Source organism: Tachypleus tridentatus, chromosome 10, assembly GCF_004210375.1.
Source record: "Tachypleus tridentatus isolate NWPU-2018 chromosome 10, ASM421037v1, whole genome shotgun sequence".
NCBI lineage: Eukaryota > Metazoa > Arthropoda > Merostomata > Xiphosura > Limulidae > Tachypleus > Tachypleus tridentatus.
In genome coordinates, this window is record NC_134834.1 from 99,122,081 (window position 1) to 99,138,816 (window position 16,736).

Here is a 16,736-nt window from a genome sequence, read left to right on the forward strand (position 1 = left end):
TGCTGTTGTCAAACAGACTTTTCGACATTAAAGATGTGTGTTAACTTTCTTCATTTTACGTTCCACTTGTAATTCAGAATATTTGATTTAACATGATGTAATCACAAGATGGTATATTTTACCATTATGAACTGTACTGAAGGAGAAGTCCCAAGTTAAGACTGTCTATAGCAAAGAATAAATCCCCTTCCTAAATGACAACATTGTCAGTTTATGTCCTAATACATCCCTTAGATCTATTTAATATGTTAATGATTGGTTAATTCTAAGTTACGTAGTCTCTATGAAGATTTAAATGTTCTATTTAAAATAATTAATAACATCAACTCACACCCATAATATCTATACAATATAAAAGCTATTATGATGTAGAAAATAAAAGAAATTACTAATGAAAAGTGTACCGAGTAAATCTTCAGAATTAGGGATATGTAAAAACTTGAGGTTTATCATTGTTTAATGTTTTGACAGTAAATATCGAAACACAGCAGGAAATCGTGTGTATTGCTGAAACTTAATATTGGTTATTTATAGTGTTACAAGAGTTGTATATATCTTTTAAGGAAAGAGAAGACTATTCGGTGATACCAGTAGAAAATTCATCCAATCATAAAGTAGAAGAAACAGAACATTCATTTCCAAAAGAACTTGGTGTGACACCAAAGAAGCTTTGAAGATGTATGAATTTTACATCTTACTGGTAATGTTCATCGGTTCGTTACATTCATCACTGTTTGTGAATAATTTTATAAGGTAAGTGGCATGTTGTAATGTTAACATGCTCTAGTTGTTTTTCTTAACATTATTTGGTTTCTAAATCAATTTCAAACTAAAAAATACAGTGTCATTTGATCATGAAAATATATCATAAAATCATATGTAATAATGATAATATAATATCATGTAATATACCATCATAATAATATAATATTACATAGCATAGTACACCATCATGACAACATAATATCATAAAACATAAAATGTCATAATGTTAATATAAATGTTGTCCGAGCACAGGATAGTGCTTCTGAGGTTTAGTAGCCTCTTCTCCTCTTCAAAGAAGAATCGTACTTGATTATCATCTTCATAAACAGGCGCTGACAAAAGTATATCAGAATTAGAATTAGTGGTGATTGGTTCTGAACGGATTATTTCCCTCCAGTCTATCACTTACTGACGTCTAATTCATAGAGCCTTCATAATCCATAAAGCCTTCAAATATGTGAAGAAAATCAAAGACACAAACATATTGTGCTAATTTAGTTTGTTAAATCCAGAGCAAAGTGTGTGCAGTGGAAGTATTTTGTTGAATATGCACGAAATGAAAAAACATTGTTATCTCGCCACACTTGAAAACTTTGCATTTGTTACGAAGGGGCATGGATCCAGGTCTCCACAACGGTTTGAACATGGCCATAACAACTGTTATTTTTTAGCAAATCCAGAGAACAAATTCAAGATGTTTTGCTTCAAAAGTAGGTGCAAAACACCATTCGTTATTCACGAACAGAAATGAGACGGCTGACTAGTGTATTTGATCTTACATAAAACGTGTCTACCACTCTAGGTGTAAAGGAATCTAAAATTTTAGAAACATTAAAAGTTGTCTTGTGATTGGATAAAACCGGATGACCTCAGTGAAATGAATCAAACTCTACAAAGCAAGAACCGGCACTTTACTAAAAAAAAATTTAGAGAAAGTTCACATGATCAAGACACGTCCGTTAAACACATTCAAGGTTTATTTATCTCAAGCAGAATCACACCTTTCAAGTAAAAGCTCCTTTGATAAGAACACTGAAGGTCAATTCATTTTGTCTTTACTCCAACAATGCCTCTCATCGGACAGCTCGAGGAAAACCACCTTCAGTGAAATTTCACCGGAAAAAAATGTCGGTGTCAGTGTTTCGATGAATACAGAATTTAAAGTATGGATCCTGTTTATCATCTATTTATATCCAACTATGAAAACAAAGTGTCAGAACGAACATTATGCATCTTCACAGAAATATTACTAACTGGTGGATTTCCAACAACATAAGGGTTTTTAGCAGCAAAACAGGTCGTTGACCCGTGTTTTCAGTTTTATTTAATACATACTACAAACTAGGACATGCTGTAAGCATGATAATTTGTTATATACACATGATGAGGAACCAGTAATATAATTGTTATATACACATGATGAGGAACCAGTAATATATTTCCACTTTACACAACTAAATGTAACTCTGTGTAACCAAATTTTCAAACCTCAAATGTTGAGAAGTCTGTTACAGAGAGATAAGTAATAAATATCTAAACTATGGTAAACCAAATATTTAAAGTAAACAATAAAAAAACAACTTCGTTTTCTTAATATGCCTCCTTCATCACTTTTAACTTTCCGAGAATTATGGTTTGAACATTTCTGATCAGAGATTTAAGCTGTAGTAATCTTTCACTCGATTTTGGCAGGATATCTGTTATATAGAAATATACTACTAAAGCTAGTTCAACCCACAACATGCCCAATATTCAAATAGTTGCACAACAAAGATAGGTACTTACTAACTAGCGCATAGGAAATTCAGAAATAAGTATGGAATAAGCTGGAGGTTATGATAGAATTAGCAAATATTATTAATCTAACAAATCCCATTATTTTACTTTTAGACATATGGACAAACATTTATAGATGATGACATATTTCTAGCTACAACGGGATCTGTATCTTCCATTGTCCACGTTGTCCTTAGGGTTGTCATGGGTCTCATCCAGGACAAAATATCTTTCAAGGTAAAGAATCTATCGGATAAAAGACATGTTTGTGTATATCTAAAAATTCAATTCAATATTTGTTCCAAGTATAACACCCTCAATTTAAAGCCAATTATCCAAAAACAGGATATTATTTTGAGAGAAACCAAATACAAACTACTGATTTTCCTTCAAACTTTAACTATTAATTTCAGTGATGTTTTTCATGTTATTTTCAACTGACAGCAAGTTATCCAAAAACAAGGTTTTATACTAATGAATTTAATTGTTTGTAATTAAACACCAAGCTACAAAGTGGGCTATCTGTGCTCTGCCCACTAGGAGTATCAAAACCTGGTTTCTCGTGTTTTAAGCCCACAGACCTACCTCTGTGCCACTGAAGTAATGAATATTTGTGGTTGTAGAGATGAATTACAGCACGTTTCACTAGATACTAGTTTCTCGCCAGAATCAATATTTATATCAGTGAACTTAAACCTTACATTAAAACGTTATAAAGTGGTTTACTTAAAGTGCCACACTACGTGAGAATGTGGTATTAGCAAAGACCTATGGAATGTACTTTTCTAGAACTTACGTTGGAGTAAATTTTGGTCTCAGTCACTGAAGAGATTTTTATTTATCAGAAAGTTTAAGTTGAATGACAAATAGTTTTGGTTTCGCGCCTGAAGTCTCTTCTTTACTTGAGTTTTGAAGTTTTACTACGTTTCGACCTCATAGTTTGATTGGGTTTCAACTTCGAGGAAATGTTACACACCAGGTGTATGTCGATAGCTGTTCAATATCTAATAGTAATGGAGTGGAAGGAAGCTAGAGAGAACTAATGAAAATCATTACGAAAATGGAGTACACAACAGTCATATCAAAGATTTTCTTACCAAACCTGAAACATCAATACGTTTTGCTGAATACACAGTAAAAATGTGATTACAAAAAGGCATAGAGGGCTCAGATACGAGTCACGGACGTCTTTTACGAGTATTCAACTCTTACTAACTGCATAATTTTTCAAAATGTCTGTGGGTTGTAGATAATTCCTTCAAAGCTATAATTATAGATTTAATTTGCAGTCAACATGCCAGTTCAAAAGTACTTACGGATAATAACGAGTAATTGGAAATCAATGGCTACAGTTTTGTTGACATATATGGTATTGAAAATACCTTTAGAAGCTGCTACACTTCTCCATCAAGAAGAATATAACAATGGTGTGTGTAGCAGTTAAGTCAGTGAATCTACATGTATAAGTTGAATTTGTGTTTGTTGAAGCAAAGTGTTTGAATTTTATTAGCCATTTTATTTTGTTTACTTAGTTATCTAAAACAAATACTGAAAGTTCTAGAAAATCTAACTGTTTTATCTGTTGGTATAAATCCACTGGTTTAAGAATACAGACTGAGTCACTTATCTCTAGACTATGTTTGTTTGTTTTAAATTTCGCACAAAGATACTTGAGGGCTATCTGTGCTAGCCGTCCCTAATTTAGTAGTGTAAGACTACAGGGAAGGCAGCTAGTCATCACCACCAACCGCCAACTCTTGGACTATTCTTTTACTAACGAATAATGGAATTGACTGACACGGCTGAAAGAGTGAGCATATTTGGTGTGACAGGAATTCGATCCCGCGACTCTTAGGTTAAGAGTCGAGTGCCTTAACCACCTGGCCATGTCGGGTCTCATTATCTTGGAATGTTAATCATTCTAAACTGGAGTGTCTACATCTGAGACAAACGTTGGTAATTTATTTTATTCTCTTTGAGTTAAATAAAGTTTTGTAATTTTTATAGTCTTAACAACTAGAAATAAAAATTGTATAGTTTTACATAATTAAACAAACTTCTGTCAAAATATTTCAACTTTTATTCCAGCAGTTCAGATTTGTATATTAATTTGTAACAGTACCCTGTTTTCAACTTCAGTCTCGCGATTTTAGTAAATCAGTTATACTTTTATCAATTTTCTATTTATTAGCGTTGAACTTTCTAAAAACCTTATTTCCAAACATTTAATATCTAGTTAACAAGTCTGATTTTGATGGGGCTTAAGACAGTGCTGCTATTTACGCTGATAGTGACACCTTACGGTGGCAGAGTAATGTTCATAATGTGGATTTGTGGACTATTTGCTACGTTTCCTGTTGAGTTTGTATGTATTCCTGCCGCTATTGCTGAAGTGTTTGGAAACAAACACACAGCTATGATTTATGGAGTGATCTACTTTGTAGTGGTAAGTAATTGGAAAACTTAAAATTTCGAAAGAATCAAAAGCTATGGTTTATACAAATATCTACTTTATAACAGAAAGCAACTAATATGATGTGTACCTTCAACTCTCTTACAAGCGACAAGATTTAGATGTATTCTTTAATAACGTCGAAAATAAGTATTCAAGCAACAAGCACTATTATATATATATATATATATATATATATATATTATATCTTTTGGCGACAATAGCGTCGTTACTCGAAGATAAAACAAAATAATTAAATACTAAATATATGACATATTCATATGATTTGTTTAGTTTCCTCTAGTCTTTTAAATTAAGTACTAAATATAGGATTAACTCAAAAATATTTAGTTTTCTCTTTTAAAATATAACATTAAATATACGATCTATTCATACCATAAATAGTTTTACTTCCTCTTTAGTCTTTTCAAAAAATAAATATATTATCTATTCATATATATTGTTTAGCTTCGTCTTTAAACACTGAATATATGATGCATTCATATATATTGTTTAGTTTCCTCTTTATTGATTTGACAATGAACCACTATATGATCTATTCACATAGATTTAGTTTATTTATAGGTCTTTTTAAAACTAAACATAAATATATCACCTACTCATATCTCGTTCAGTTTCGTTTTAACCTTTTTAAAATTAAACACACATATTTGATGTATTCATTCATTGAGTAGTTTCCTCTTTCTTGTTTTTTTTTTAAATTAAATTAAGTATATCATCTATTAATATATATATTATTTAGTTTCTTCCTTAGTCTTTTTAAAATGAACACTAAATACCATTTTTCCATACATAATATCTTGTGACCTTTAACCTTTTTAATATTAAACACTAAATAAACGATTTATTCATATACATTTTTTTACTTTATTGTTTAGTGTCCTCTATTAATTTTAAAATTAAACACTAAATATATGATCCATCCATATATATTGCTTCGTTTCATTTTAACTGTTTTTAAAATTAAAGACTAAATATATATCTTGAGATATATTATTTAGTATCCCCTTTAATCATTTGAAAATTAAACACTAGATGCATTATATATTCACATATATTTAGTTTCCTCTTTACTCTTCAAAATTAAGCACTAAACATGTGACCTATTTATATATATTATTCAATTTATTGTTTCAAAAATTAAACAACAAATATATGATATATTCATATACGTTTTGTTCCCTCTTTGTTAATTTTTCAAGTAAACTCTAAATACATAATGTATATTTATATATTGTTAATTTTCCGTTTACTCTCCTTAAAATTAAACAGTAAATATACGATTTACACATGTATATCGTTTGGTTTCCTATTTAATTTATTTAAAATTAAACATTAAATATACGATCTATTCGTATACATTACTTAGTTTCGTCTTTGGTCCTTTAAAAATAAACACTAAATGTATGATCTACTCATACATATTGTTTTCACTTTAGTCTCTTTGAAATTAAACTCTAAATAAACGATCTATTCACACAGTTTTGTTTCCTCTTTACTCTTTTTGAAACTAAACACTAAATATACGATCTATTAATACATATTCTTTTGTTTGCACTCGTATTTTTACAATAAAACATTATATGTACATGTTCTTGTTTTGCTCAGTTTACTCTTTAACCTTTTTGAAATTAAACTATGACGTACTCATAAATACCATTAAGTTTCCTCTTTATTTGTTTTAAAATTAAACACTAAATAAACGATCTTTTCATACATAGTTTTCTTTCCACTTTATAGTTTTACAATAAAATCACCATATATATCATCTATCGAAATAGATTTAGTTTCCTCTTTACTCATTCTAAACACTAAATATATGACGTATTCATCAATACTATTAAGTTTCCTATTCATTTGCTTTGAAATTAATATTCGATCTATGTATACCATAGTTTTATTTCCTCTTTAGTCTTTTCAAAGTTAAACAAATATATTATATATTAATATCTTGTTTAGCTTCGTCTTTTCAAAATTAAACACTGAATAAATGATGTATTCAGATCTTTAGTTTCCTCTTTGTTAATTTTAACTTAAACTTGAAATATACGATCTATTAATATATATAGCTCAATTTCCTTTGTTTTAACAATGAAACACTAAATACATGATTTATTTAGTTTCCTCTTTGTTAATTTTTAAATTCAACTCTAAATATTATGTATTCATATATATTGTTCAGTTTCCTCAATTGGTTTAAAATCAACCACTAAATATGTGATCTATTCATACATGTAGTAGTTTCCTCTTAATTGTTCTTAAAATTAAATAGATATATGATCTATTCATTTATACAGCTAAGTTAACTCTAGTCTTTAAAATTCAACACTAAATATCTCTTCATATATATTGTTTAGTTTCTTCTTTGTTTTAAAATTACACTAAATCTACGATCTACCCATGCATATTCTTTTGTTTCCTCTTTAGTCTCTTTAACACTAAACACTAAATATACGATATATTCATACATATTCTTTTGTTTCCACTTGTACTGTATGTTATACATATTATTTTGTTTCCTCTTTAGTCTCTTTAACATTAAACACTAAATATATGATATATTCATACATATTCTTTTGTTTTCACTTATACTGTATGTTATACATATTCTTTTGTTTCCTCTTTAGTCTCTTTAACATTAAACACTAAATATATGATATATTCATACATATTCTTTTGTTTTCACTTATACTGTATGTTATACATATTCTTTTGTTTCCTCTTTAGCCTCTTTAACATTAAACACTAAATATATGATATATTCATACATATTCTTTTGTTTCCACTTATACTGTATGTTATACATATTCTTTTGTTTTCTCTTTAGTCTCTTTTACATTAAACACTAAATATACGATATATTCATATATATTCTTTTGTTTCCACTTATACTGTATGTTATACATATTCTTTTGTTTCCTCTTTAGTCTCTTTAACATTAAACACTAAATATATGATATATTCATACATATTCTTTTGTTTTCACTTATACTGTATGTTATACATATTCTTTTGTTTCCTCTTTAGCCTCTTTAACATTAAACACTAAATATATGATATATTCATACATATTCTTTTGTTTCCACTTATACTGTATGTTATACATATTCTTTTGTTTTCTCTTTAGTCTCTTTAACATTAAACACTAAATATACGATATATTCATACATATTCTTTTGTTTTCACTTATACTGTATGTTATACCCACTTTATTAATTTTAAAATTAAACACTAAATACATTACATTTTAATATATATATTGTTTAGTTCCCTCTTTATCTAAGTTTCACTGGTAATCCGTGGGTCGTGGGTTCGAATCCCTGTTACACCAAACATGCTCGTCCATTAAGCTGTGGGGGCGTTATAAAAATACTGTCAATCCCACTATTTGTTGGTAAAGAGTAGCCCACGAGTTGGGGGTAGGTGGTGATTACCAGCTGCCTTCCCTCTTGTCTTACAATGCTAAACTTGGAACGACTAGGGGAGAAAACCATCGTGTAGTTTTCTGCGAAATTCAAAAACAATCCCTCTTTATTGTTTTTAAAAACTAAACACATAATCTATTGAGATATATTCTTTACTACCCTCTTTATTAATTTTAAAATTAAACACTAAATACACGACCTTTAATATATATTTAGTTTCTCTTTAGCCTTTTTAAAAATTAAACAAACACATTATCTGTTCATTTACCTTCTATAATTTTGTCCTTAGCCTTTTCAAAATTAAACACTAAATATTTTATGTATTCATATATTGAGTAGTTTCCTTTTTGTTTTTAAAATTAAACACTAAGAATATCATCCTTTCATATGTATTGTTTAATTCATTCTTTAGTATTTTTGAAATTAAACACAAAATACCATTTTTTTCAAACAATGTTCTGTGATCATTTTAGTCTTTTTAAAATTAAACATTAAATATAAGATCTATTCATATAAATTAATCAAACACTAAATATATGATATTAGTTTTCTTTATTATTTTTAAAATTAAACACCACATATATTATCTATTCATATTGTTTAGTTTCCTCTTAATTCTTTTTTAAAAAGCGCTAAATATTTGATCTATTCATATATATGGTGTTTAGCTTCCTCTATTGTTTTTAAAATTAAAAACTAAATATATGGTCTATTCATATATTTTTTAGTTTACTCCTTCCTAGGTTTTCTAAAATTAAAAACATTCTTTGCTTCATCATCGTAGTATCTCTCAAACCATAATATATATATATTTACTTGAACTTTTTGATAGACATTTAACTACTGATTGTCGATATATTTTCTTCTGTTTCATACTTTAATCTAGATATTCATCTTTATTCTTGAAACATCTAACTTCTAAGTGACATATCTTTCTATCTATTACTCCATCTTACTGATATTTTTATTTAACAACCATCTAACTGCTGAGTGACTACATATACATTATTCTACCTGAGTGACTACATGTACATTCTTCTACCTGAGTGTACTACATGAGTGACTATTCTACCTGAGTGACTATTCTTCTACCTGAGTGACTACATATACATTCTTCTACCTGAGTGACTACATATACATTATTCTACCTGAGTGACTACATATACATTATTCTACCTGAGTGACTACATATACATTATTCTACCTGAGTGACTACATATACATTATTCTACCTGAGTGACTACATATACATTATTCTACCTGAGTGACTACATGTACATTATTCTACCTGAGTGACTACATATACATCATTCTACCTGAGTGACTACATATACATTCTTCTGCCTGATAATTTACCTTGCTGATTTCTCAACATTCTGACCACTTAGTGACAGTGTACTTTCCTGTAACTGGTCCATCACTTTACTGATAAATGTTAGGTTTACATTAACAGCTTAGTTATCTTGTGTCTTCATGTAGGGTACTTCTGTTGTCGTCTGGCCTCTGATAATTCAAATAACGTTTCCTTACTTCGGATGGTTTGCAACATTTTGTTTGATTGGAAGTATTTCTTTCATCGGTAAGTTATGAGCTTATATCTAATTTATTCAATATAAAACTGAGAGTTTATTACAATATAATTGTGCCATAATACTTAAACTGACTGAAAATTTACCTACACATATCAAGATATTCAAACTAGAATTTAATTTCCTTTTAATGATGTTAAACTGTGTGTTCATTAGGATAAAGACACAAATACACTAATAAACTATTAGTATTACATTGTGATTATGATACACTGATATTGTAATAAACTATTACTGTTACACAGTGATACATTTTGTTGGAAAACTAAATTATTCCTTCCCTTCCTTTGTTCACAGATACTTGTCTTCCAATACACAGTTAATATTGTACAAATGGATTACTCTTGCCCGTAGTAGTTAAACATTCATAAACGTTATAACTGTATATTTAGGTCTAGCACCTGCATTATTTTTGTTTAAACATCTACAACTTGTGTCATTTAGTATCCAAGCTTCATCTATTTTATTTTGTATACAGGTTTTCTTGCGTCAATGGTATACCCTGAAAATTTTCACAGACAACCAGCAAAATCAACTATTTGTAATGACGAAAGAGAACAAGTCTTATATGGGACTGTTGTATGGCAGAAATGAACCAGTCATCGTTCACGCATCTTCGTGACTTACAGCCCTTAATTTTGATTGGGTATTGAGGTTTTTGAAATAAAGAATAATAAATTTTGTGGTTTTCGTTTATCCCAGAAAGTATGTTTAACTGCTGTCATAGCAACTTGTGTTTTACTGTTGTTGCTGTAATAATGTTGTTACACTAGTTGGAAAAATGATGTAAAACAGTGTAATAAAACATTAACAATGCCATATAACTTCATTAAATCTTTCAGTGTAAAGGTAGTTTGCAAGTCTCGACTGTGAATTTGATGATTAATTTCTTATAAATTCCTTCTGAAAAAAAAAAAATGAATTACATATTTTCTGGTTGTAGGTACACAGACAGCTTCACTATTAAATCAGTTAAAAGTTTCCCAAAAATTAGCGATGAATTATTTTAACTAGATATCTTCCTTTTTAACTATGAACAGAAAATTAGCACTTTGTGGCTTTACGCGAAAAACTAAAACGACCTGTTTTTATATTTGTATATCGTACTGGATGAATGACATAGTCGATCATATAGTTCAGCTTATTGTTACACATCCCCTTCTAACAACTTGTAATACAGTAATGACTAAATCCTATTTTAATAATGAAACATTTTCTTAGAACTATTTGTAACACTTTATTCGAAGTGGGTTGTGGCGAGTATCTTCAATGTTATAAAACCCTTCTCTTCAAACCTTTGAGGAAGAAAATACGATGAAAATTATCCTAGTATGATTATCTTTAATTTTACCATTTTATATGTCAGGCTTAGCACCTGCGATAAGTAATGAGCATAAAAACATAAAGTACTTTTGAAAAGTCATCGAGCTTTCTTGATCCATAAGAAAGCTTGATGAGTCTTCAAAAGTGCACCAATAAGATAGTCAGAACTGTTTAATTAAACAAATATATAAAAACTTCAGTAGTATATGGTTAAACTGATAATAATTTGAGGATGTATAAGTAAACACTTCCTATGCTGCCCCCTCATGCAGTGAATTAATTCTTCAAACTATACCACCATTTATAAGCATAGTGAATCTTAAAGAAGCAGAAATAAAAGAGAATTCAATAACAGTTTTAAAACGAACAAACACAATACTGACTATTCTTAGATAGTTTCATGCAAATCAACAAATCTTGATATAGTGTAATTTAGCTTTATATTGACATATTTTAGAATAATTTAGAAAATAACAAAACTTATTTTATTCTTGAACAGCTTTATATAGAAAAAACATGGTATTTTCTAAGATAGCTTTATGCAGAACAGTAAAACATTTTTCTATTATGGGGCAATTACTTTTTTTTTACACAATAGTAGACGGACCTGCACTTGTTGGGATTACGATCTGGTCACTCATGTAGATGTTAAACAGGAGTTTTGAGAGTGTGCTGTGGTAGTTGCACTTCCCACACAGTTCAACGTAGATTTTGTTTTGTTGTGGTTATTTGAAGATAATGTTTCTAGTGTTTTAAGTCCACAGACATCCCGCTGTGCCACGGAGGTGTTAATGAAGGAACGACTGACCATATAGAAAAACGTTTGTGATTCTGTTATGTTGAACACATAAGAGTCAAATATATGCGAATTGACTTTGTTATATTATGCCTAGAGCTCAACAAAAATGGTACCAATTATCATGTTGTTTCGATATACTGTGTACGTGGCGAATCTTAGCCATACATAATTTGTTTGATGGAAAAACCAACCTTCAATAATAGGAGTCAAATGGATTAGCATGAAGTGTTCATATGATTAGTAAAAGAGGTACAAAGTGAGACAGGCCTAAAATTCTGTGAATTTGATGGATCTTTTCCTGGCTTCTGGATGATACAACATACAGTTTCTTCCAAATTTTTAATCTGTGGTGTGTCTGTTTGAACATCATGAAAACAATAAAACCCAGTACGTTGTTACTTGACTCAGTTCCTGGACCTGCGCAGTACACAGTCAAGTTCAGTAGCAATGATCAATTTTTCCTGATTTCAGAGCTTTTTTAATTATTCTATCGCGAATATATGTTTGGTCATGTTATTCAATTCCTTGTAGTTTGAATTTTATTCTCCATTTTTTATTAGAAGGTTTCTCCATTCTGCAACATTTGTTCTGCTGTTACACCGTAGATTTCTTTGTGTCAGTATTTAGTTTTTAATTATGGCCTTGAATTTCTTGCGATTGTGCATCACGCCTGTTTTCAATCATGTTTTACATTACTTTTCTACAAAGCCAGTAGCAAGGTGTTCATCTTGCTGTGTTCTTGATATGTCTGCAAATGTTTCCAGTGGTGTATTTAGGTAGGGTTTAGAGAGAGCTCATCCCCAGGGCCGATGGTCTTAATGGGGGCCAATTGATGATTTTAGTCTATGTAAAATTACATGGGAAGTAAAGCCCACAAACATTATTCTTCATGATATATTTACATGTTCAAGAGAGAGTACCTGGGCCTGGTTAGTTGTGCATCTACATGGAAACAATCTTTGAGGCAACAGCAAACTTAAATTTCATGGCAAAAAATAAATGTTAAGCGTGTGGAAAACGTATTTAGTGTGAACTTAAATCATAGATCAGAAATGTTGTCGCTGATAAAAGCAAGGACCAAGAAAGCTGTAATGCAATAATCATAAAGCATCTGAATACTTAGAAACCTATACTTGTAATAATTAGAAAACTATCTCTAAAATAATAAAATTGTACCTGTAATAATTAGAACTGTAATTAAAATAATTCTAAAACTATATCTGTAATAGATAGTTGTATCTACAATTATTAAAGAATATCCGTAAAAATCAGAAACTTTTTAAAATAATAATTAGAATATTGTACCTGTAATAATTATAAAACTGTACCCGTAATAATAAGTATTCCTGTCCATTTGGAGATTAAACATAACACCAAAATTACAAAATAAATAAAAATTATGCTTTTTCGTTCTAGAATGACTACAAAGTATAAAACATGAAAACACAAATGTTTAGGCTAGATATCTTGCAGCTGTATACATGTATATATTTATTACACAAATGTTTAAGCTAGATATCTTGCAGCTGTATACATGTATATATTTTTACACAAATGTTTAGGCTAGATATCTTGCATCTTACAGCTCTATACACGTATATATTTTTACACAAATGTTTAGGCTAGATATCTTGCATCTTACAGCTCTATGCATGTATATATTTTTACACAAATGTTTAGGCTAGATATCTTGCATCTTACAGCTCTATGCATGTATATATTTTTACACAAATGTTTAGGCTAGATATCTTGCATCTTACAGCTCTATACATGTATATATTTATTACACAAATGTTTAGGCTAGATATCTTGCAGCTGTATACATGTATATATTTATTACACAAATGTTTAGGCTAGATATCTTGCAGCTGTATACATGTATATATTTTTACACAAATGTTTAGGCTAGATATCTTGCATCTTACAGCTTTATACATGTATATATTTATTACACAAATGTTTATGCTAGATATCTTGCATCTTACAGCTTTATACATGTATATATTTATTACACAAATGTTTAGGCTAGATATCTTGCATCTTACAGCTTTATACATGTATATATTTATTAATTTCATTGTATTGACCTTTCACATAAAATTACAAAGTTCCAATGGCACAGCCCACGTGCACTCATGCTACTGTATCCAAGAATATAAAACTGGCCTTTACAAAGTGACCTGTCTCGCTGTGTTTTAGTGGACTGGTATTTTTTAAAATATACTGTACATGTACATACACTTACTATTTAGAAATAAACAAACAAATATATATATAGTATTTAAATACAAGTCAGTAAATAAAGAAGTATAGCAAACAATTCTCTTCTTCTTACTATATCGTTTGCTGCTTGGTGTGGTGGATGTGAAAGTAAATTTTATAAACGTTTTTATGTATACAGTTTGAAGTAAGAAACATTACTTTACCATTACCATGTACTTCCACAACAATCTGCCAAGTTTACGAAGTAAGCTGTATTCGGGTTCACCAAAATATGAAATTTTGATCTCATTAAAGTCTTACCTTACTGTTTAGTTTATAGAAATAATTTGACGCCAAAATACTTAAAAGTAGGTAAGAAGGCAACTAAGTGGACATTCTGAACTTTCTATTGGTTATTCGCATGTAATGGACAGAAGTAAACATTTTTTTTAAACGTGAAGAGAGATTGGCGGGGCGATTGTTTGATTTAGAAATGTAGCGATATCTTAGTAAATAGAAAAGACAGGGGGGTTATTTTAGTATCTTGCTTCTCAATATGGGTAATTTTAGATCCTATTTTGGAAGAAACTATTGACTTTGTATCTTAACATCACAAACATCTAATTTGAACGAATGTTGCATTGAACATACCACGTGACACTACATATCGATATTTAGCATTTCTTTTTTATTATATACTTTTTATATAAACTAATTTAACTAATCAACCACACTAAAACTTGAATTAAAATCTACAATTTGTACCAAACATAAGACATACATATATAAAATACTGGACTTCCACTAAAAAAATAACTTAGCCACTGTGGCTAAACAAAGTAGTTTTCTTTTAGTAACAGTGACAGTTGTTTAGCTACAAGTTTAGATCGCCAAAAACTGTGTGATGCGTGACTTTTAATATGCATCAATTCCATTCAGTAAAATATAGTTGTAATTATGTGAAAATCTACAAGACATTAAGTTTTGTTCTGTTTTTTTTATTCTTCCCCGCCAAAAGAACAAAAACAAAATAAACATGATAAAGAGGAAAATAAAGAGATACATTTCTCAAAATAACACAGAAACAAAAAAAAATGACTGAAAACTAGAATACGGTAGCATGACTAGTAAGTAGATAAATCCAATGGTAGCTCTTCAGCCAAATCATTCTCAACAGAAGAGGTGGTAGAAGTTGACACCTGAGGTTCTGAAACACATTTCTTCAACAGGGAATGGTACCCACATCTGTCTTTGTGAGTGACCCAGTATCTGAATGCAAAGTTCAAGTTAAAATGATCTAAAGGTTTGGACTCCATGGATAAGTTCAGTAACATTTCTGTTTTGGCCACAGACAGACTGCTCCTGGCATCTGTTTTGATGCTGTTGTACCTGTTAATTCCCCGCTCACAGTCAACAGATGTAACTGGAATTATTAATCCAATTGCTGCAAGCTGAGACAGATTTGGAAAGTTTGACAGGTCTGGTGGATGTATTCCTTATAGAAGCTCTTCATGTTTGTTTTTGTTAGCATTCTGTTCCATTATGTTCCTTAGTAGCAGCAATTCAGTCAGTGTCTCATCCTCATTGACAAAAGGAGAGAAGTGCTGGATGAGTTTCTTCAGATCATCCTCATCAGATACTGCTCTGCTGTGACATGGGCTAAATATTGAAAAAATAACATGATATTAGTCTCTGGGAATGCTACTTGTAGTCTTGTGACCACCTCTTCAACAAATGATTCAGCAGCTGAGATGTACTTTTCACGTTGTTTATCAATATCTTTGATGTCATGGACTCTCTAAGAAGTGTATCCACTGGAATCAGAAGCTTGTGAGAGTTCCTTCAGTGCAGTCTGTGTGTAAGGACCAGGGATGTGTACCAGCAACTGAACTGACCATCAATAATTGCTTTAACCTTATCATAAGAAATCAGCTCTGGAGATCTTGACAAAAGTCCAAGAATGCTAACAGCGTCAGCCAAAAAAATGTGTCATCATGACAAAGCTGTAACATGACATTTGCTGGACTAGATCATGTAGCAAGGCTCGGCCTGGAGTACCACGTTCCATTGCTGCGACTTGCAGGCAGCTTATCACAGATGCAATACAGCTGACTAGTGCTTGGACAGAATCATTAAAAGAGAGTCATCGTGTGAAGAACACTTGCTTGATTTTGTTGCTTTTCTTTTCATGTTTTTCTCTCTTCCAGAACCTGACACAACTTGGGAGAATATTTCAGGCTTTTTGTAAACTGGTTCAAAATTAAAATGTGATTCACAAGGTATGGCACCTGGTTTGCTGCCTTTTCAGCTGCCAACTGTAATCTGTATGCCAAACAATGGCTTATTATCCAGGGGCATTCCTCTTTAAATTTGTAGCAACAACT

General features: G+C 30.4%; 1 protein-coding gene across 1 annotated transcript in view; it reads left to right on the top strand.

Moving 5' to 3' along the window:
- LOC143228423 (uncharacterized) overlaps positions 1–10,847 on the top strand; it is an 84,987-nt gene extending 74,140 nt beyond the window's left edge. Inside the window, exons 4-7 of the mRNA XM_076459685.1 lie at positions 2,656–2,778; positions 4,778–4,987; positions 9,919–10,018; positions 10,507–10,847. Coding sequence (XP_076315800.1) covers positions 2,656–2,778; positions 4,778–4,987; positions 9,919–10,018; positions 10,507–10,622 — 549 coding nt within the window. The 3' untranslated portion in view covers positions 10,623–10,847. The remainder of the gene's footprint in view (positions 1–2,655; positions 2,779–4,777; positions 4,988–9,918; positions 10,019–10,506) is intronic.
- The last annotated feature ends 5,889 nt before the right edge of the window (positions 10,848–16,736 follow it).